The 21,342-nt window shown below is 39.7% G+C and overlaps 3 protein-coding genes and 1 non-coding gene across 4 annotated transcripts; 2 read left to right on the plus strand and 2 right to left on the minus strand.

Moving 5' to 3' along the window:
* Positions 1 to 330: 330 nt before the first annotated feature.
* LOC148426470 (protein ENTREP3-like) lies at positions 331 to 10,704 on the minus strand. Its single transcript, XM_088409579.1, has 14 exons — positions 9,713 to 10,704; positions 9,344 to 9,400; positions 6,602 to 6,709; positions 6,355 to 6,471; positions 6,179 to 6,286; positions 5,499 to 5,659; positions 5,275 to 5,374; positions 5,111 to 5,183; positions 4,017 to 4,317; positions 3,447 to 3,790; positions 3,294 to 3,335; positions 3,022 to 3,197; positions 2,635 to 2,781; positions 331 to 1,727 (listed from the first exon to the last, which is right to left on the minus strand). Exons 1-14 carry the CDS (start codon positions 9,944 to 9,946, stop codon positions 1,482 to 1,484), a joined length of 2,214 nt encoding a protein of 737 aa, XP_088265705.1. The 5' UTR covers positions 9,947 to 10,704; the 3' UTR covers positions 331 to 1,481.
* Positions 10,705 to 11,869: 1,165 nt separating this feature from the next.
* On the minus strand, positions 11,870 to 16,779 carry LOC148426471 (ras-related protein Rab-13). The gene is made up of 8 exons (XM_088409580.1): positions 16,334 to 16,779; positions 15,925 to 15,985; positions 15,369 to 15,429; positions 15,230 to 15,307; positions 13,795 to 13,884; positions 13,473 to 13,538; positions 13,338 to 13,388; positions 11,870 to 12,697 (listed from the first exon to the last, which is right to left on the minus strand). The coding sequence occupies exons 1-8, from the start codon at positions 16,455 to 16,457 to the stop codon at positions 12,626 to 12,628; spliced, it is 603 nt and encodes a 200-aa protein (XP_088265706.1). The 5' UTR covers positions 16,458 to 16,779; the 3' UTR covers positions 11,870 to 12,625.
* Positions 16,780 to 17,153: 374 nt separating this feature from the next.
* Positions 17,154 to 21,302, plus strand: LOC148426472 (small ribosomal subunit protein eS27-like). The gene is made up of 4 exons (XM_088409581.1): positions 17,154 to 17,215; positions 17,648 to 17,756; positions 18,766 to 18,876; positions 20,526 to 21,302. Exons 1-4 carry the CDS (start codon positions 17,210 to 17,212, stop codon positions 20,552 to 20,554), a joined length of 255 nt encoding a protein of 84 aa, XP_088265707.1. The 5' UTR covers positions 17,154 to 17,209; the 3' UTR covers positions 20,555 to 21,302.
* On the plus strand, positions 18,597 to 18,732 carry LOC148426473 (small nucleolar RNA SNORA13). The gene has a single exon (XR_015865263.1). It is a non-coding gene; the product is annotated as a small nucleolar RNA SNORA13 (small nucleolar RNA).
* Positions 21,303 to 21,342: the final 40 nt, after the last annotated feature.

Raw genomic sequence — 21,342 nt, forward strand, 5'->3', positions numbered from 1 at the left:
AAGGCTCGAGTTTACTCTCTGCCTTCTTATTGGTCATCTGTATCGAACCAGGATGGGCTTTCACACAGACTGGTCAATCGAATTTCAGAAGAGGAGGGGCTTAAAGTGGAGTGGGATGACTGCGAACCAATGAACGAGAATTTTTTTTAACTTGAAGGAAAATTGAAGTAAAAAGCGTTAAGCATTAAAACAAGAAAATACTAGTGTTAATTTTGTCACCCCCAAATGTGAAGATTTGAATGTATTTTTAAAATTCTATGCCTGGTAATGTTTAAAAAAAATCAACACATTCACAACTCAAGTTTACAAAATGGACTCAATGAATAGGTGTCATATTTACATACAATTTATTCAGGGTTTAAGGCTGTATCCTCCAAAGCCTGCCATACACATAAACATTTCTTCAAATAAATAATGCAAGACATAATGCAATAATAATGCAAGACAGGAGGAGGTAGAAACACATCTCGGTGGAGAGTGCCTGCATGTGTGTATACAGTACATGTACATTTTCAAAATTCCTTTCTTTTGTGTGTAGACAAAATGCACTTTTGCTGATGTTATCCTCTTCAATTCAGTACATTTTGCAGAAAAAAAAATCAGCCTGATCCCCTTAGTGTGAGCCCTATACGGTAGCGTCTTTACAAATATATACATTTATTGCAAGAGACTTGTTTCATCAGTCACAGTGCAATGAACACATCGTTATCTTACAGGACCCAACTGCGAAAGCCACAATCAGATGTACTTGGTGCACAAGGAAATATTGCATACCAAACTAGTGTGCTGCATATGCATATTTGGTTTGCAACACTTTATCACACACATATCTGTCATTTAACACTTTGTGTATGTTGCGTGTGGACAAGGGGAAAATAACTAAACATCAACCCATGCAAATGAAGACATGATATACTCTTGTCTCATGTTTGTGGGGGGGTACCGAAACATGCATGAACACCTCACCATGCTTCCAAGGGGCCAGCCATAGAGAATACAAGACATGCATTCGTATTTATGTATGCCGGCAAATGCATTGGTGGCGGGTAGAATTGGAAAAAGAAGAAAAATGTGAACAGGTTTGCTTAGCTTATATCACACTCAGCTAAATAAGCATGGTCAAGTCTCTTTTCGTTTTCTTTATACATGGAAGACAACATATTTTTTTTAATCACCAGTCAACCTGCCAACCCCTTACGTTGGACAACAATGAACAAAAGGGCTTTTAGTATGTTGTAATCCATTATGTTGAATGCTTGAGGGCCTGTCAGTCTCCAGGATTTTTCCACTGGGAAGGCTGCAGTCGAACGGAAAGAGGGTCTCGGCTAACACTGTTTAGATAAAGCCGGACGAGCGTCTTGTCTGGTATTCATAGTGATGGACAGCACCTTCTGAATAAGGCCATAAGACTTTGAAGTAGATGGGTCTTCAAATATCTTCACAACTCAAGATTTGATGATCTCCAATCCCTCTGTTTGTCTTCACAGGACAGACTCTGAGTAGAGCGCTCCTGATGAGCCATGCTGCAGGTGAGGAGACACTAACCGCCGTACGGATACGGAAGACGAGGAGTTTAGATCCCCGCAGCTGCGCAGGTGGATGCCCTCCGGGGCACGGCCGCGATGGCTGCGGTTATGACGGCTGTCGCTGCGTGAGTGATGGTGAGTGCGCTGGTGGGATTGGTGGTTGGGTTGTCCTCGACTGGTGCTCCAAGGGGCTCGCCAAACCTGGATGAGATTTTTTTTTTTTCCCCCCAGTGCAAACAACAAAAAACAAGAAAACAATTCTGATTACCATAATATCACATTTTCCACAAATAGTGGTAGAGGTTTGACATATTTCAGTCATTTTTGGAATAGTATTGAACAAAATTACCATTCACTTTTTAAACCACTTGTCCTCATTTGGAATCATGCAATTTAGACAGTTAGACTGATTTTTGCTTTGGCAGCAAAAACTCTTCATACGAATGCAATAGATGGTGAGCTGGAACTCTCAGGTGAACTTTATTGTCAAATTAAACAAAAGTTCGCTTTATGGCTAACCAAAAATAGAAAACAATCAGGAAAATGTGTATGTGTATTGGACACTGTAAATTGTCTTCAGGTGTGATTGGGTGTGTAAATGGTTGATTGTCCCTGTGTGCCCTGCAATTGGCTGCCAACCAATTTATGGTGTCCCCCACCTACTGTCTGGATAGGCAGCTATAGAAAATGGAGGGATGTAATTGAGAGAATTTATGTAACAATGTCATAAAGCAATACTTGTTGACAGAAAATATAACATTACTCACAGGAATATGTTCATTATTCTTTGTGAAAAATTACTTCTTTTTTTTTATAGAATCTTACCAACTCAGTAACAGTAGTTATGGGACTTTCTCTTTATTTGTGTTGTATGAATGTATGTATGTATTCTATGCAGTCCCTAAAACCGATCATATAGACTTATTAAATACCAGCCACCATGCTGCACAACATAACTAGTGTACCCCTATCACCATCAATGCCAAGTGAAACTGGAATTTAAGACATTGTAACCCAATTAGGACAAATTGTCCTGTTCATTAAAAAAAAAAAAAAAAAAACACCACTGTTTGCGAGAAAAAGGTGAGCTGTAATAGATTTGACATACTTGTTCCAAAGACAGATGGTTGGTGGCGGTGGCCTCAGCTCCTCCTCTCCTTTTAGGGACCTGCGCAGCACTCCCAGCATGCTCGGAGGAGGGCGCCAGGTTGCGTTTGGAGCGCTGCAGGAGGCGGGCTACCAGAACTCGAGTCACCTTGCGGAAGACAGGTTGCAAGATCAGTATGAAAACGTATATATGAAAAGATTAAATTAGGACACAGTGACCCTTTTCTCCAACCATTTTTTTTTAACCAGTAGTTTTATGACGATGACAGTTTGTCTCTAAAACAGTTCTACTCTCAACATCTCCAATGGGTATTCTAATATTTATGTAATGCCCAAAGGTACATTGTATTTGCAAGTAACGCTATTTAAGAACTTTTTTCAGACAAACCTTGAGGTCACCAAGTGAGCGGTGATATTCTCTGGGTAAACGCAGGGGAGACACCGGGGGGGCTTTGGAGGGAACTTGCACCCCGGGATCTGTGGATTTCATGCTGTCTTTTCTTGGTAGAGCATTAGCTGGTGGTAAAGAGGGACGGGGGAGCAGCAAGGCCTCATTGGACGGACCTTAGAATGAAAGATGTTTTTACAGTCTTTATTGTAAAACCACCAAAATACAACAATTTTAAACATTTCATCAATGTAGAGATAAGCCGATCTTACCTATGTCTGGAGAAGCTTTGCTGCACCCAAAGCTCAAGTCAACTGGAGGAGAAAGGGCAAAAAAAAAAAATACTGGTATATATCACCTTCCAAGGAACCCAAGGACACTTAATCGCAATTCTGAGTGCATTAGGAGTACCATGCCTTAGTTACCTGCACCTGTAGTGGAGCTGAGACCCGGCTCACTATGAGACCTTACAATGCGCAGAAGGCCTTCATGGTCATTTCTTCCACAGTTTGCGTTATTCTTTCCGGCCCGTCGTCGCAGGTAAAGAGGCTGGCGCTGTAACGGTGGTCCACCGCTCTGACCCATACCCTGCTCGCTGGTGATGGGAGCAGAGGGATCATGGCCACCTGCTTGGCGTAAAGGAGTGGAGGGGCGAACTTGGATGTCTGGAATGGGGGATATTTGTTGTGATGTGGTGGTGGGCCCCACGATGTCCCCCAGCTGAGAACAGCTTCGAGCTAGCATTGCCTGGCGTCGTAACATTGGAGACCTGGAGGAGGACGATAGTCAATAATACTGCAGGGTCTACCTTCAGAAAACTTGCTAAGCTTGGTAGTCAGGGACGGACTGGGAAAATACTCGTTGACTACTATTTACTCTTCCTTGAGGCAGGAAATGTCTGTCAGGCCACAAGCTTATGATATGCCGGGGGAAACTCCATTGTACAGTATGTAATAAAAGCGCTTTATTTAACATACACTGATTGGGCCGCCTACCTATACGTGGTGGTTGCAGTGCTGGGTGAAGAACACGAATTGGACCTCTCTCCTCTGAGAAAACGTCTGGCTCTGGGTCCTCCTGCCAGAGGACTCTCAGGAGTCTGCGATCGTGGACCACGGAGACTGAGACGCTCCGCTCCAACATCCGGGCCGTCGCTTATCTCACTAACTGTCCTGCTGGCCCTGCCGCCTTGATTCCTTATCCCCACCTCCAAAAGACAGGAATCCTCGGATGGAGATGAATCATCTGGGATGTCCACGATCTCTGACATGAGCAGAGATCCACTGTCCATGGAGACTAAATATAAGAAATAAGTGAGAATTACTCAGGCACTTTGTGGAACCTAGTTTAAAATAAAATGAAATAAAAAACAATGAAAAAAAACAAATTTACTTGAGTTCAAACTCATTTTAAAACGTACATTTATTCCTTCTGCAGAGAAATCAACTGGCAGGAAAATTGCTGCTATCTTTGCCAGGTCTTGCTGTTTTATTTAAACTGCTAGGAAAACATAAGTGTGAGTCTTTACACCACTAAGGTGTAGCAGTAAAAGAACTGGATCAATAGCTGTGTAAGTACCGATAATGGTTATCGTGGAGGAGACTCATTTAGCTACCAACGTCGATATATCTGTTCCGTTTAGGAACATCAAAATGCCACCGGAACAAGTTAATTCCCTTGATCAACTGCGACAAATATCATCAGTCAATAAATCAAGCAATTGGTGTTTTCTTAAACGTATGATGTAAGAATATGTCTCCGATCTAAATTTTCGCTCAACTTCCCGTAGCAGGGGACAATTTCCCTTGTTTAGACTGCAAACTATAAAAATATTATTGATTCAGTCTCTACTGAATCAATAATTCTTTAATGGGGCAGCAAATATGATATGAAATAAGAAAAGAGCAGAGGCCCCAAATTTGAACCCTGTGGAACACCAAATGACAGTAGGGCAAAGTGAAACATGAATAACCCAGATTAGGCAATCACTAGCACCCACCTGGTGATACGACCCAACAAAATATATTATTCTTAGCGATCAATTCATTGATTGAGTAGTTCATGTCACATGTAATAAATAATCGCTCACCTTCTCCACTAAATGCCGTAGATGTTGCTCGCTCTCCAGACAGCTCAGCTCCATGTTGGTCAAACATTGTGGCCTTGACCGACACAAAATTTCACCAGACGCATCACTCCAGTGCCAATTAAATTTTTTTAATGAAAAACATATTTGTCGGCAATCATGCTCACCTGGCTGGAAGCTCTTTGTCCCATCACGGCCTCGTAGGGGGGAGGACAATCAGTAGGGTATAGCGGAATGGGGCTCTCCATGGAGCCATTGTAGGTAATACTATGCATGAAACATATTAAGAAGAAATATAAATAAACAACAACAAACAGTTGTTAAATACCTATCTTTTTGAAAGCATCAGTCAAAGGTATTCTAATAAAGTGTCAGTTGTTGCTATTCGTACCTCTGCGCATCTGTCTCCGAGCTGCAGGTGTACTCAGGAGGATAATAAGGAGGAGGGGGAATGGGCGGAACAAACTCTTCAAAGTCCATGATGTTGGTCAGGAACGCATCCTGAGGCGTGGTGCATTCTGGGTTGACGGAACGAGAACGGTGGGGCGCCAGCTGGGTCGGGGTAAAGCGTACACTTTTTTTCAAAATACAGTACAATGTATGATGCAGAATTCATACTCTGACCAGGTTTTTGAGGAAGTTTGCATTTTTGTTTGTTAGAGGCTTTTTTGTTTGTTTTTATTTTTGTTTTTGGCTTGAAATGACACAATGTAGTGAAAAATGTTGAATAAAAACTTTTTTTGCTCTGTGTAATGTATACAGTTTCTTCCACTCCGTCTGCACCATAATATGCTCAGAAATGAAGTCTATTTATTTATTAGTTGTTCATTATTACTGCCCATGTTGCTCTATTACTGTTTATTTGTTTTTGTTTTATTGCCTACTTTATTATTTGCTCGATTATGGAATGTAGTCTGCTCGGGGGATCACAAACTATCTTCCGCAGCATCTGTTTTGAGACCTAATACTATACATATATACTATACATATACTATACATATACTACAATATGTAGTTGTTTCTTTAAGGAATATTTGTTTTGAAAAAGTCTAACTTTGCATGGGAACTCACCAGGTGCACGAGGTCCAGGGAGAAAATATGGATGCTGCAGGTGACCGTGGACAGAGTGCAGATGATGGTGGAAAGAATACTCAGACCACACGCACTAAACAACAAGTCCTGCAGAACATAGGTTTTAGCCCAAATGTGTAAAACGACCATTACCGGGAAGAAGCAGCGTTCCCTACCTTCAATTGATGTCTAACTGAGTGGCAGTCAGAATTCAAGTTGAGGACAAGGGTTCCATCTTCTTTGCTGGAGCAGGATTCCGTAGGCGCACAACACACACAACGGCCAAACTCCACCTTCACACCGAGAATGAGTGTAAAGTCAGGCACTGCAGAACTATCTGAAGTTAAAATCTATTCCTGGAATATTCCATCGCGCATCTGTTTCGAAGGACATTTTAGCATGAGGCTTGTGCTGTGTTAGTACCTGGCAGGTGAGCATGGACTTGACCATCTGCGCGTTCTGACAGGAGAGCATGGAGCCGGCCAGACTTAGGATCACACACACTGCAGACAGCAGCATGAAAAGCGAAACCTGTGGAGGGACGCAGGGTCAGAGACTTTCATTCTTTCACGTTCATTAACAGAGCTTTGGAGCTCGAGGAATGCATCATAAGGATAGTTTATACAATACTATGTTCTATGTCAGTGGTTCTCAACTTTTTTTTTAGTGGTGTACCTCCTGTGGAATATGTTTTCAACCAAGTACCCCTTAACTAGTGTAAAGCATTTTTGGGTTAAAAAAAAATAATCTGTGGCTGTTTTATTAAACTTTAGAACATTTCTAAAGTTCAGATCACTCCATCCGAAGATCATGAAAGAGACCTGTTATCAAAAAGATATTACTTCATTATTTAGAAATATTTGCCCACAAAAAATAATCAACAAAAGTGTCAGACCTGTTCTGAAAAAGAAATTATTCTAAATGAATATTTGTCAACAGAAAAATACTAAACATAAAGTGCCCTTTTTTGTGATTACATTAGATATTTGTTCACAAAATAATTAATTTAATTATTGATAAATATTTCGCCACAATAGTGCCAGACCTGTTCTCAAACAAACAAATAAATAAATAAATAAATAAATAAATAAATAAATAAACATTTATCACAGGTAATGTTCAGTTTAAAGTTTTCTCTTTTGGGATCATATTAGAGATCTGTTCACAAAAATAAAACATTAACTTGACAGGTAACGAGAGGTGGCACGTGACAAATTGGGTCGAGCCATTCTAGTACAGGGGAGAATCTGTGTTTTTATTTGATTTTTGCATGTTTGTTTATTTATTTTATTCAAAATCTTGAGTACCCCCTGGAGTTCCTTCAAGTATCCCCAGGGGTACCTGAACCCCCATTTGAGAACCACTGCTGTATGTGACTCTATTGGTCTAAACATGGCATTCTGTATAAATAATATTGCATTTGTAGAATACGATTTAAGCGGCAAAATCCACCATTATCTATCTCTAGGGGCGGGCATTTGCCACAACTGAAAATGCCATCACTGTTTCCTCATAGCTCAGGTAACAACCAATCACGGCTCACCTGTTTTGGGAGTTTGATCACGTGATATTTACGTGCTGAGCAGTGATTGGTTGTTTGCCCCGAGAAAACATCTTAAATCACTGAAGATCTTTTATTGAGCTAAAATTTTAGTGTAAAGGAAATTTTTTACAAAGATACCTTTTAAGGGGCCAATCAAGGTACACTGCGGTCCTACACAAAGTATTCTTGATAATTCACAGCTGTTATGGATGCAAATATAGTACGTAGTTTATTGCAGTCAAATTTTCTGGAGGTATAGCATGTCCCAATAATTAAATGTAATATTTTTGACCATATTGGGAATCAAGTCTTGCATTATGATTTTTTATGTAGCTAATGTGCCTGTTTATTATCACAAAGCATCACTAATAATATGTTGCACCAAACTGAATCTATTGTTAAATTTTCATCTATTTAACAAAGAACAAAGGCACAAATGTTCTTCCAGGACTCAGACAAACACATTTCCAGCCTGGAGTAACTTTGCAAATATGTAAGCCATATTTTACAGGAATGTATCAATAATTCACAACTACAAGAGGATCCATCTGCGAGGGGTTGCCAGATCGATTAATAATACAAGACCCCTCGTGTGGTCTGTCACGTTCAATTGCTGTTTATGGTGCGTATTTAAAAAAAAAAAAAAACGCAGTTGCATGACATCTTTTGGAAAGACTAAGTGCCTTGTTGGTTATTTATCCTTCATGTCAAACCACAACCCCTCTGTCTCTTCCAGCTAACGGTATATTTTTGCTAATGTAATCATATGACCATCCATTTTCTATACTATTACTCATTAGGGGCTGTCTCAAGCCTAACTGACTTTTGAGCAAGAGGCAGCAAATAAAATACACATGCATGTTTTTGGAATGTTGGAGGAAACTTTAGCAAGTACGTGGGAAAACTTGCAGTATGATGGAGCTGTGAATCAAATCCTATAACTGTGAAAAATCTTGTGCTTTAATCGTGGTATTATGTTTTTTTTAATCAGTCATGATGGTAGTAATTCTAAATGAACAAATGAAGAGTTGCTAATTGTCCTGCTTGCTAACAACACTACACTAAGTAGGCATATACCTTAAATTGGATTTTTTTTTGTTATGTTTGCTCAAGACTATTTTTATTGCATTTTATTATGATTAATATCAAGATTGGTTGAATTTCAGACCGTTTTAAGTGGTTACAATATAATGGAACCAAACAGAAACCCCTTCGCTAGCGTTAGCACTCTTGATTAAGTAAACAGCCACCATGAATGTTTCATCCAAAGTTATTGTTCATTTTTTTGGCATTTCTAATTCCACATAGCATCAAATTCATCTTGCTGGTTGGAAAAAAGATGGAAAAACTGTTCTGTTGGTAGCTCTTGTACTTCCTTTGTCCCTGGTAGCATCACCAGCCATTGTATTTTTTCTGTTTTAAAGTAATATTTGTATTTACATGTACAGTAATAAAAATTTCTGTCATCAAACTTTGTTTTATTTTTCTTCTCAGAACTGTCAAATAGTATTTTGCATCTCTCTTCAATGCCTGTGAAACGGTGATTAGCCTTAAACTTGAGAGGTTTCAGATTTGAAATCCTGGTTCGGGTCACAGTGTTAGGAAAAAGAAAATGGACATACCACCAGCGTTAAAGGTCTCCTCCATGAGATAATGCCAACTATGCCAGATGCCACCACCTACAAACAAGGACACAAATCAACAAGGCATTCCTTAGAGTGGGTCAAAGTTGTCTGCACATCCCCACACCCACTTCAAACAGGCAGATTCTTGTGATCGAAAATTGAAGTCCAAAAACAATAGTTTCAAACGTTTTTCACCACCAATGTGACTTTTGATCTTTAGATAAATTGAGACAATCATTTGATATCAAATGTACACACACCTTTATAACTGGGGACGTGACTGCGTTTGGAATTAACACGCCATGTTCAACTTTGAAGGTTTCAGTCAACTGTATAGCATGATACTGTAAATTAGTCTGTACTTACAAAAAATCCAGCCCAGAAGGGACAGGACTGCCTCACACGAGCAGACGAGGTGAAGGCCATGCTGGTGAAGGAAAAGGCCAGGACCATGGCGCCCAGGCTCAAGTGACAGAGACCCAGGTAAAGGAGCAACCTGGCTCCCCCGGGTCCTCGGCCCGAAATGCCACGGCGGCTGTCCGACCAACCCCGTGACCCCGAGGCGGACGCCACGCTGCTGGAGTCTGATGGCGACGGCATGTTGGAGATTTGATAGGAGGAGGTTGGACTCTATGTGCAGTTCTTTAGGCAAAGTTCAAAAGAGGCTGAACATTCTGAGCCTGGTCAGCAGAAAGTTGAGAATGGAGCACACAAACAGCCAGCTCATTTGACTGTTTCAGCCATGTCCGTATAAGTCAATACACCTCACAGCACCTCCTCCTGCAACAAGACTCCTCTGTGTGGCTCATATTGACGCTTTTACTCGCTTTTATTTTTGTTGCTTCTTCTCCTACCACTTCCACTTTCTTGCCAGTGGCATTGCGGCAAGCAGCAGCAGCAGTCACTGCGTTGTCAAACATCCCAAAATAAAAAAGCTGGAAAGACGCGCATCTCTCTCAGATTGTGGGCCGCTCGGCTGCGTGTATGTGTGTTGTGCTCCTCCCGGGCGGAGCATCATCCGACCTTCTGTTTGGCCCACAGAAAAAAATGACGATCTCTCACCTAGTCAACACGTATCACCTTCCGTCGATTTAGAAAATGCATCAGAAGGGACGATCCACCTATCGGGAATCGAACAGTGACAAGTCCGCCTGGCCGTCTCTTTTCCTCCCCGCAGTCACGCGGGGCATCACGTCCACTCGCGTGTTAAGCGCGTTTGCTCACTGCTTCCTCTTCTGTTCGCATATTTAACATCACGGTACACTTCAAAATCACCACCCTAAGTCCGTGTTTTAAAACGCCACTGCGTGTTTTCGTCCGTGGATCCGCCTCCGGGATGGAGAGGCATCGTGCTAGATGCAAACCTGCCCCAGTGCGTGATGACAAGGCACGTAAAGCGTGCGTGAGATGCGGCAGAGGAGAGGAGGTGGTTGCTGATGCTGGGAAGGGAGGGCGGGAGGAAGGAGGGAAGGAAGCAAAGAAGGAAGGTAGGAAAGAAGGACGGACCCCGCCGTTACCTGGCAACAAGATGCAGCGTGTGCTAAACAAAACGAACGTACTCGTACAAACTTGTCTTCACTCTTTCATCGCAAGATTTTATCCATCCATCATCCATGATCTACCACTTTATCTGCTTTATTTCATCGCAACATTTTAAGGACAAAAATGCACATCTTCATATTTGCCTCTAAAGAGGAAGTCAAGCCAAAATGTTCTTTACAACATTTTCTATGCAACGCCACCTGTCTAAACATGGCATTTAAATGCATTTGTAGAACATTAAAGTGACAGTATTCAGACTTTTGTCCCATCTACTGGTGAACAGAATGCAACGATTAAGTCTACGTATTTTTACTGTATACAGTATACAGTATGGTATGTGTATGGTGGTGAAACGTGTCAGCCTCCGTTAGGCTATATAATATTATTGCAGATTACTAAACCTATGATTATATTAAAATTATTGATATGATTATATTAAAAAACACTTAAAATCGTCAAAATGATCAGTCATCCTGTTAACTGGAAATTTCCTTCTGTATGAAAGCAAACTGATTATCACTGTGTTGAATTACACAAACACTTGCTTTCACTTTGGAAATGCTTTACCCATTCCCTTGTTTGTCAATAAAACACATACAACAACAAAAAAAGTTCCATTTAAAAAAATCAAGAGATCAAAAATGTTTTTTCAACTAGAATAATAATCAACAAAATAATTGACTATTAAAACATTGATGGTATTTTTATTTCATTGTTTTATTCATAACTATTTTTAAAATGTAAACTATTTAATATAATTATTATTAATAACACTACTGAGACGGAATATGACATCATAGTTGCTCAGGGCTCAGATAACGGCCAATCACGGCTGAGTTGTCAAACATCACATGACTTAACTCAGTAAACAGGCTGTAGTCTTCTGAGTGATGAAAAAAAGAAGTGAAATAACCCTAAAAGATGCATCCTGATTAAAAGTCGTTTTTGTTGGTGAAGTATTTTGAAAGCACAACACAAAGCTCACTGCCTTCAATTTTTATTCAGCAAAAGTGAGGCCACAAACTGAATCCAAATATAGCGGCAGAGTGAAGCCTACTAAGATGCAGGACACGAATTTTGGCAGGGAAGAAAATAGTGAACTGCTGTCATCACAGTTCATATGAGCAAACAGAAAATTGCTCAAACTGTCTAACAAATCTAAAATCTTACTCATTCACTTACTTCATCCTTTTACCTTTCCTTGCTTCTTCTATATTGCACTTATGACTACCGGAAACTTCCACATACTCCTCTTGTCGCATTTACTTTTCACTTACTTTATTTAGTTTCAGGGTATCTTTCCTTCCCTCGGTGTGCTCCTTCTGCTTGATTCTAATATCAAGAGTAGCAGATGGCTGAGCATGAGGAAGCCTTGGAAACCCCAAACAAGACAAATCACATCTCACAAATGCTCACTTGTCTTCTCTTCTAGGATATGGTGATGGGGTGGTAGCATATATTGCACACGCCGCAAGTAGAAATGTGAGAAATGAATTGAAAATGCCGAAATGATTTGCAACCAACTGTATGATGAACGCTTTTCAAAAATGGGGAAAAAAAAAAATGCAGTTGTGTGGATACTGTGCAAAGAACGAGAAACATGCCGTTTATATTGTGGACATGCGAGTCACCAGATGGAGACATGTGACTGACTGTCTGTGTCCGATTCATATGGATGAGGTTTTTCTTTTTATAAATTGAAGGGCAACTGGCACTGGTATGTTTGCGTTTCGATGTCTAGAGAAGGGCACATTTGGATGTTTTCTTCTGTGGGCTGCTGGTAATTTTCACCTCTCGGCCTGTGGGACCCTTTTGGACAAAAGAAAACAAAACAAAGACATTCACCACCTGTTCAGGATTCCTCAAAAACTCAAGTCAACTACGGATAATTTCATCTGTAAATATTGGTGGGCTTTTACAGTAACTGATTTTCTTACTTAAGTGGTTTATGATTTTTAACAAATGCCTCAACAGACACTAATATATATAATAAATAACTAAACATAAACCAAAAATTAATAAGCAATAACTACTAACTAATTATTATGGATCAAAAAGGAGTGACCCAAAATTTAGGTCAGTTTGATTCACAGTTTGAAACACATTTCATTATACAGTATATATTTATGGACACAAGGGGATGGTATGAATGTAAATGTAATGAAATATGACACCAATGTTACTCGTGTACAACTGCTGTAAATGATTAGCATACATAAAGGAAAACATTTAATATATTTGTCAAATATTGACCATTTGGATGATTATTTTTGGCTGATGTTCGAAAGGCTATAAACAGACAATTTAATCGACTGGTTGATTCATCGGTTGGGCCCTTGTAGAAATAAATAATCTCCAAATAACCTGTTGTGTCCGTCCATCTTTCCAAATCAAATATGATGTGACCCTTGAGTAAAAAAGTTTGTCCATTATGTAATATTTGACTTACAGGTTTTTTGCTGGATTTTTGAAGTATGTCTCTTGCCAACGACAGAAAGGACTACAAAATAAATATAGAGACAAAAAAATCAACCCTAACATATAAGAGAATAATCTCAATGTGTTTTTTCGCACTGCAGCTCACCTCTTCAACATTAATACTGGACTTGGCGCTGGTTTCAAAGAACCTGATGCCGTGGTCCTTAGCCAGCTGTAAACAACAAGCACAACATAATTACACAGTGGCAGGATATAGATGGCAATCACTTCCTGTTGCTTATCTCAAGTAAACACAATGCCGAGTCACCAAATGCATGCACCTTACGCAAACAATCCCTTCCTGTGAGCATCACTGTCAGCGAGTGCTCATACGTGTCACTAATATTAAAAAAATGGAGGAAAAAAAAAAACCCAAACTGCAACACAATTTTGCATGCAGATGTCCGTTCCTGTCAGGGTCAGCTTACCTTTTCTCCTGTCTCCTTGGTAACTTTCCGCTTGGCCTCAATGTCGCACTTATTACCGAGCAACATTCGACTAACCCCCGCTGATGCATTCTGGGAAAAAAAAGAGGGGAAAGAGATTGATTAGTTCTGATTGAGATGCATTCAAGGGAAAAGGAGACAGACCGAGATTGCAAACCAGAAAACAAACAAGATGATGCACGTTTGGGACACGATTGCGGCCTCTGTTCTGAAGCTAAATTATAGCATTTGATATATGGGGAGTGGATTTGCATCTGATTGGACAATCACATCCTGTACGTTGCTTTAAGTTCTAATGAAGTGAAAATAAAAATAAAATGAAGATTCAAAATGAAGGGAAAACAAAACATCAAATATAATTGCTAAAAACAGTAAAGAATGGATGTTACTTTGTATAGCATCTTTCTTACACCTAAAACACAATAAAGTTGTCAAAATTAATCGACAAGCAAGGGCAGAGCTACATGATGCCCAGGGAAGGCAATTCCCTTGCCATTCTCTTGCCACCCTCATAATAATGAAGAACATTTTTATACGTGTGATATTTCTGCCGTTCTTACATGCAGCAGTATTCTTAGACCCCTTGCCGCAAGTTATTTAAATAAACTGCATATTTAAATGTATATAATAAATTATTACATTTCATGAAAACCTGACTGTAAAAATGATAAAGAATCATGCGCGCACATTTGCATGCACTGCATTAGCAACGGCACCCTACTGAGGTGTTGTCACCTTAGGCACCCCAAGAATAAACAAATAAATACATTTTTCAAAAGTAAAAAAATGATCAGTAGGAACGGCAACTGTGTGAGACTGTCTGCATCAAAATGTGCAGTCATTTACATCTATCATGCCTCCAACAACAGTTGGAGCAAAAAGACAAGTCATAATGTTACTTCAGGACACCCTTCAAAACAACTTCAAATTATTTGAACACCTCAGCATAATTATGGCCTTTTTTACCGTCATCTGGAGCATAAACAATTGTTGCGTCAATTGGCTGGACATCGTATCTGATATGTACACTCATAAGTGGATGTCTGGGTCAAGAAAAAATGCTGAGGATTTAATTTTTTAAACCAAGGTACTCAAATTATTCAAGGCCTAGTTTCAGCTCTAGTTTTCAGAAAAAAAAGTCAGTAACAGAGGCAATGCAAGATGGCTTTCCTTTGCTTCCATCTGCGTGATTACATTTGTTTGTGGTGTACTGTAGGAACACTGTAGCTAGCTACTAGAGCTAAGCGCACAGTTTAGAGTATTTTAACAGAAGGACAAAAGCAGATTCCTTTTGTTGAAGTGTCTGTAACTGTAACGCTATACTTGCACTGTGAAGGCCAACACAAATGACTAACATGGCCGCTACTCACTGAGCAAACTATTTTTACATGTTCACCATGGTAGAAAATAGCCTCACTTCTTTGATGCTCTTCATCCAGTTCTGGATATTTTCGAAGGACTTCTCGTCTGTGATGTCGTACACCAGGATGATGCCCTGGAAGAGGGCGATAGAGAAGTCAGCTACTTTCACAAAGGCCCGGTCATCCGAGGCTTACCATGGCTCCTCTGTAGTAGGCTGTGGTGATGGTCTTAAACCTCTCTTGGCCCGCCGTGTCCCTGCGTGATGCACAAGTGGTCAGAACAGAGAGGACAGGAGGCAGGGCTGCACTTTTCATCTGCGGGGTGCATTATTAAAATCTTGGCAGGGAACAAAATGGCTGTCATCGGGTTGCCAACAATGTGTGCAGACACGAGCATTGAATCTGACTTGATGTGACAGCAGAGAGAGCTAAAGGCAGGATAGGAAATAACGTTATTATCAAGCAAAGTGGAACCGCTGCGGAATTTAGAGTTTGACCTCTCTAAAGTCGCATAAAAGGAGTTTGAACCGCAGTCGTGAAATCTGGCCATTTGTTTTGCTTTTTTCTTTGTGGCTTTTTTGAGGCCTCGGGGTAGTATTCTTCAAAAATGTATCACGTTTATGAGGACAAAAGTTTTGATAAGTATTGTTTAACTTTCCTAATAGATCTTACTAGCATGCGGTGCTGATAATTTACGGTATAGTCATTCAGTGTCATGTGACGCACAGTTCAACACAGCATCATCTCTTACCATACTTGCAGTTTCACTTTCTTCCCGTCCACATCAATAGTTTTAACTTTAAAGTCAATGCCTGGGAAGAAGGGGTGGGGAGTTGGAGGGCAAACAATCAGTTAAATACCTCTGAATTGAACGCATTCATACATTCACTGCATAATGCAGCATAATAAAGGTCACAGTCCGTTGGGTGGAGACTGGTTCAAATTCACATGGAGAGATGGTTTGAGAGATAGGAATGAGTGTGGGTGGAAGAATGGGATCTGTGTGTGTGCGTGTTAGCTCACGTATTGAATCAGGATAGGAACAAAATGTGAAAAAGAAAGAGAAGGCACGGGCCAATATAAGATATGACAACGAAGTGGGAGGAGAGTCCGTTTTAAGAGATAACAGAAAAAAAGATATTTAAGGAAAGATAACGCACCGATGGTTGAGATGTAGGTGGAGTTGAAATTGTCCTCAGCAAAGCGAATAATCAGACATGTTTTGCCGACTCCACTGTCCCCGATGAGCAGCAACTTGAAGAGAAAGTCATACTTTTTCGCCATAGTTTGCAGACGTTCCTTGAAACGGGGATCCTTGAAAGTTGGAAAAAAATCCTCCTTCTTCCTTTTTCGTTGCAAAACTTCTCTCCCTTCCTTCCCAAACTTGAGACCGGTAAAGTCGTGTCCTCCGTCAGCGCCCCTCTTCTGCCCCGTTTGGGTTGACGAACGTTGTTGACCAGTTTTTCACATCCGTATACATCACCATTAAAGTCGACTTTTGAAAATATTTCAAACGATCTACGTGCTTGTTTTTTTCCCCTGCCTTCTCTAACAACAACAAAAAAACTTGCAGTCGGCCCAGAGCTTACGTTGTGGCAGAGCTTCGTGGGAGTATCTCTTGGACATGCATTACTAATAATCTGCGCTAGATGGCGCCATTTGACAGTTTTATGACTTTTAGGGAGGTTTGCCGACTTTATACTGAATTTGGATATTTAACCCAAGTAGTTTAGTGGCAAAACAATTTATCCAACTGAGGGTACTGTTACGTAAAAAGAATATCACTCACTATTGTAAAATAAAAAAAGGACTTAGTCGTTCAAGTAAGAATTCAGAAAAATAAATACAGAGCATCTTGTGGCTAATTTAAGATTTAAAATGCAAACGCCATAATCATAAATATATGTATTTAGTTTAAATTCTTTAAAAAAAAAAAAAAGTTCCAATATCACGTGATGAGACCGTTAGCAACTTCCGGTGCGTCACTGCACATCACCTCGCGTCTTTTTCCGGCTAGAGTCTAAACTAGTCCGGACATGCCCGTAAGTACTCTTGTGTTCGCTCAAGTAGTCATCCGCCGTTTAAAAGTCGATAAACTGCTACAATAGTCCTACTGCAAATGTGCGATTTGTGTGATTCCGTTGTCGGCGTGCGTGTAATGTAGAAAGGCGAAGCAAAGAAAGGACGCAATATGGCGAGACACGTGGAAGTCAAAGCAACCCACGTTGTCGATTGGCGAAGTGTGCGTCTGTGTTGTAGGGATTTAATACAAAATATTATTTCATATGACTATTGATTTTTCTACCACACATGGTCCCAGAAGAAAAAATACAACTCTTGTATGTTGGGTTAGAACGCTGTCGTTTGGAATTACCAGGAAAACGCAGTTCAAACATTGTTTAATTCATGTATTCTATTTTTCTCGTTGTTTCTTTCGACGTTGTGACATTAAATTTGCGTTTTTATAATTGCAGCTCGCAAAAGATCTGTTGCTTCCCTCCTCTGAGGAGGAGAAGAGGAGACACAAGAAGAAACGACTCGTCCAGAGTCCAAATTCCTATTTTATGGATGTGAAATGTCCAGGTCTGTGTGATAAACTGTTTTTATCATTTTAAAATATCAATGATCTCATCACTAGTAGATGCTCTTCAACATAAAAAAAAACAAACAAACAATGTCCTCCCTTGTGAAATACTTACCCTTCGACCCATTGCAAAGAATTTTGGGATGAAAACAAAACATGTGCCCTGCCATTCTGTCTGATTTGTTAAACTTTGGAACACTCTTTGTATTTATCTCTATGTGTATTTTTGATCAACTTCAGATGATACTGTAACATCGTCTTGTTTTATGATGGCCCATTTGCTGAAAAAGTGTGTCCCTAATGACAGTGCACATCAATGTAACACTTAAAGCATCCAACTTTCTTCGAGTCACTTTGACTTTTGCTTCATGTTACTATTGATTTGCTCTTAAATGCAGAGAAATGTAATGTTCCAGTCATAGAATTCCAATCCGTTGTATTTGATATGCAGATCCTCGTAGAAACTATTAATATATTTTTTTATATCACCAAATGTTACCCAAAAAGATTTCTCCACATATACTAAAGTAGCCTTCATTAGAAAGTATTTTATTAATGTAGATTTGTCACTACCAAAATGTAATATTATGTACATTTTGAGCTAAAAAAACATAGCCCAAAAATAGCAAAATTCAACCTAAATTGCTCAATGAAATTGTGGTGCATATCAGTTAAATCATTGTAATCAAGTCAATCTTTTTAAATATAGTGTTCTACAATATATAATGCAAATGTAATATACTTTTAAGTTAATTGCAGCTGGCGCCATACTTTACAAATTTTCTGAACTAAATTATTGGACTTTGTATTTTAATATATGTATTTCTGTACGCTTACATTGCCTTTATGTGTTGCCCTCTCATTTTTTGCAATGTAGTGATGAGGGTGTCAAACAAGGCATACAGTGACTCTTGTGGCTACCGTGGAAAGGAGTTTCGAACGACTCTTTTTACAAGTGCTGCCGCAAGCACATGCAACAATTTAATGTGTGGGCTGTTGTGTTTTTAGGTTGCTACAAGATCACCACAGTGTTCAGTCACGCTCAGACTGTGGTGTTGTGTGTTGGCTGCTCCACCATCCTCTGCCAGCCTACGGGTGGTAAAGCTCGCCTTACAGAAGGTATGGATTACACAAAAAGTGGAGTTGATAAACAACAGTGTGGCGATGCTTTGTTTCAAGTTTTTGTAAGTCCGTTTTTTTGTCACATCTTCAGAGCTCATATTTAGATCTGTGTTAAATTCTTAGCATTCTTAACTGTCATACAAGTGTAAAAATGAGTATGTTATTATTGTTAAAATAAGCCAGTGTTGTTTTGACAAAAACTGTAATGTCAATGTGAGTCATATGGAAAATTGACAATTTCCACAGAAATGTAAAAAGGAATTAACCCTTGTAAAATCTGGTATAAAATCAAAGCTATACTTGATTATAGGAATATTTTGGATGTTTTTTTTTCTGATCACATCCATGACCCGGATCTATGATCTGATCTGAAGTTCTCTGATCCATTGCACTACAACTAGAAATGAAATAGGCTGGCATCAAACATTCGATTTTTTGCTCAAGTGGTTATTTCACTGCAAAAGGCTTAACAAGTAATTGTGTCTGTGCACTGTAGGGGGAGTTCTTAACAAAAATATGACTTTCATACCAAAACTGTGATGACACGTGTACAAGTTCTGCAAAATTCTCAAATGCAAATTTAATTGTGGTCAAGTTTGACTTCATTAGGTTATCAGTTTCATGTATGTACTTTTGTATTGTCGACTATTGTGCAATTAATCATTTGAAAGGTTTTTGGGCGATATCCCTCCCCTCCTTTACATGATTTTACGAAGGAATCAAAGGGATCAAAACTTCGCTGCGGCCCGAAGCTTTCAATTTTATACTATGTTGATGTTTGGGCGGTGTGACAATGCCGATCTATGCGTAATCCATTTTAAAAGCCTTAAGTTATTGCCTTTGTGTTGCCCTTTCGTCGCATCCATCGTGAACAGGGTGTCAACTCAGGCAGACATTGATCCTTGCAGCTGTGGTAGAAATTCATCATCACTGATGCATTTCAACACATTCAGCTGCAAGCACAAATGAGACGCGGGGGTTTACGCGGGTAAAAGGGAGTGGCAGCAATGGGATCCTGATATCATATAAAGATGTTCCTAAAGGAATTTGGTGTCGCGTAAGGCAGTGGTCCCAAACCAACGGTTTGCGGTCCGGGATTGGTCCGTGGATCTATTGGCACCGGGCCATATGGGAACTGTTAATTTAGATTTAACGGTTCATTAATTTGTGCTTTGTTTGGCTTGATCTTTATTTCTTTAGCGCCGCCTCTGGCCGCTGTTGATATTACATTTTGTGTCTGAAATCTGTGAAAGTTGTACTTTCTTTGTAAGAATGTTGATATATATTATATGCCCAAATTATGTTTGTTTGTTGATCCAACAAATTGTGACTGTGGATGTATTAGTTCTTCATCATGTTATATAGTGCTGCCCTATAGGCGTTTTGCTCATTTTCATTTGTGCCAGGTATTTCCCTTGAAATTAAAAGATTTTGTAATTCAGTTTTATGATCGCCTTAGTGTAATTTGCGTACATTTTTTGCCAACAATTTTATGTTTGTCCCCCCCCCCCCCCCCCAATTCAACCAAGGAGTGTATATGTTATGGGAAAAAAAAACACATTTTTATGATCACAAAGACTTCACATGTCCTTAAAATTGCCATTCACGCCGTCACCTGCTCTCTACCTATTCCTCTGACTTTCCAGGATGTTCGTTCAGGAGGAAACAACACTAACTTGGATGGGAAAGAGGCAGTTGAGAATGAGCCAAAGTTTGGAATCAAAACGCTACGGCTGCGGTTCAAAATGGAACGAAACAAGCTAAAGGAGGCATTTTCTGCCACGTCCTGGGCCACCGCTTAATCCTTGGTTTTAAAATGAACCCAAGTAGGTTTAATTGTTGTCATCGCCAATGTGCTTTGTGTGCTCTCAATAAGACCAGACTTGAAATGAACTAAAGGATAAACATGAATGTCGAAGGGGGTAAAATAGCTCAATCCAATGAATAACAAGTCAAAGCCATTTCCAGGAAGGGAGACAAAAATCTTGAGACTTGATCATGTGATGACATTTTCTTGCTCCAAATGTTTTCACGTTTAGTCAAGCAGATCTTTGCATTGTAATTCAAGACTGTTAATATTAATCAAATGAATGAAATGGTTTGATCAAGATTTGACTTTATAGGTCAGGTCATAATTTTCTGCTTCTAAGTCGGTGGAGGAACTGGCCTACTTTTGATTAAGGTTCCTTAAGACACTACTAGATGTATGATGGCACTTATTTAGTGTGCTTTCTGTGAAGTTTTTATAATGATGCACGAAATCATGAGCTGAAATGTGTATTGCAAAAAAAAACAAAAAAACAGGCTGCACTGTTAGCCATTTTGACAATGTTAACAGTTAATTCTTCGCTTATGCAGTTTTGAATGTGACGAGTATTTTGTTGTCTTGATCATTGACCAAATAAAGTCGGACTGAAGTTGAATCTGACAGTGATTGCTCTAGTTTTTCCCTTCCTCGCTGTT

The sequence above is a fragment of the Hippichthys cyanospilos genome, chromosome 3, assembly GCF_059441005.1.
Source record: "Hippichthys cyanospilos isolate Australia breed blue-spotted pipefish chromosome 3, RoL_Hcya_1.0, whole genome shotgun sequence".
NCBI classification, from domain to species: Eukaryota; Metazoa; Chordata; class Actinopteri; order Syngnathiformes; family Syngnathidae; genus Hippichthys; species Hippichthys cyanospilos.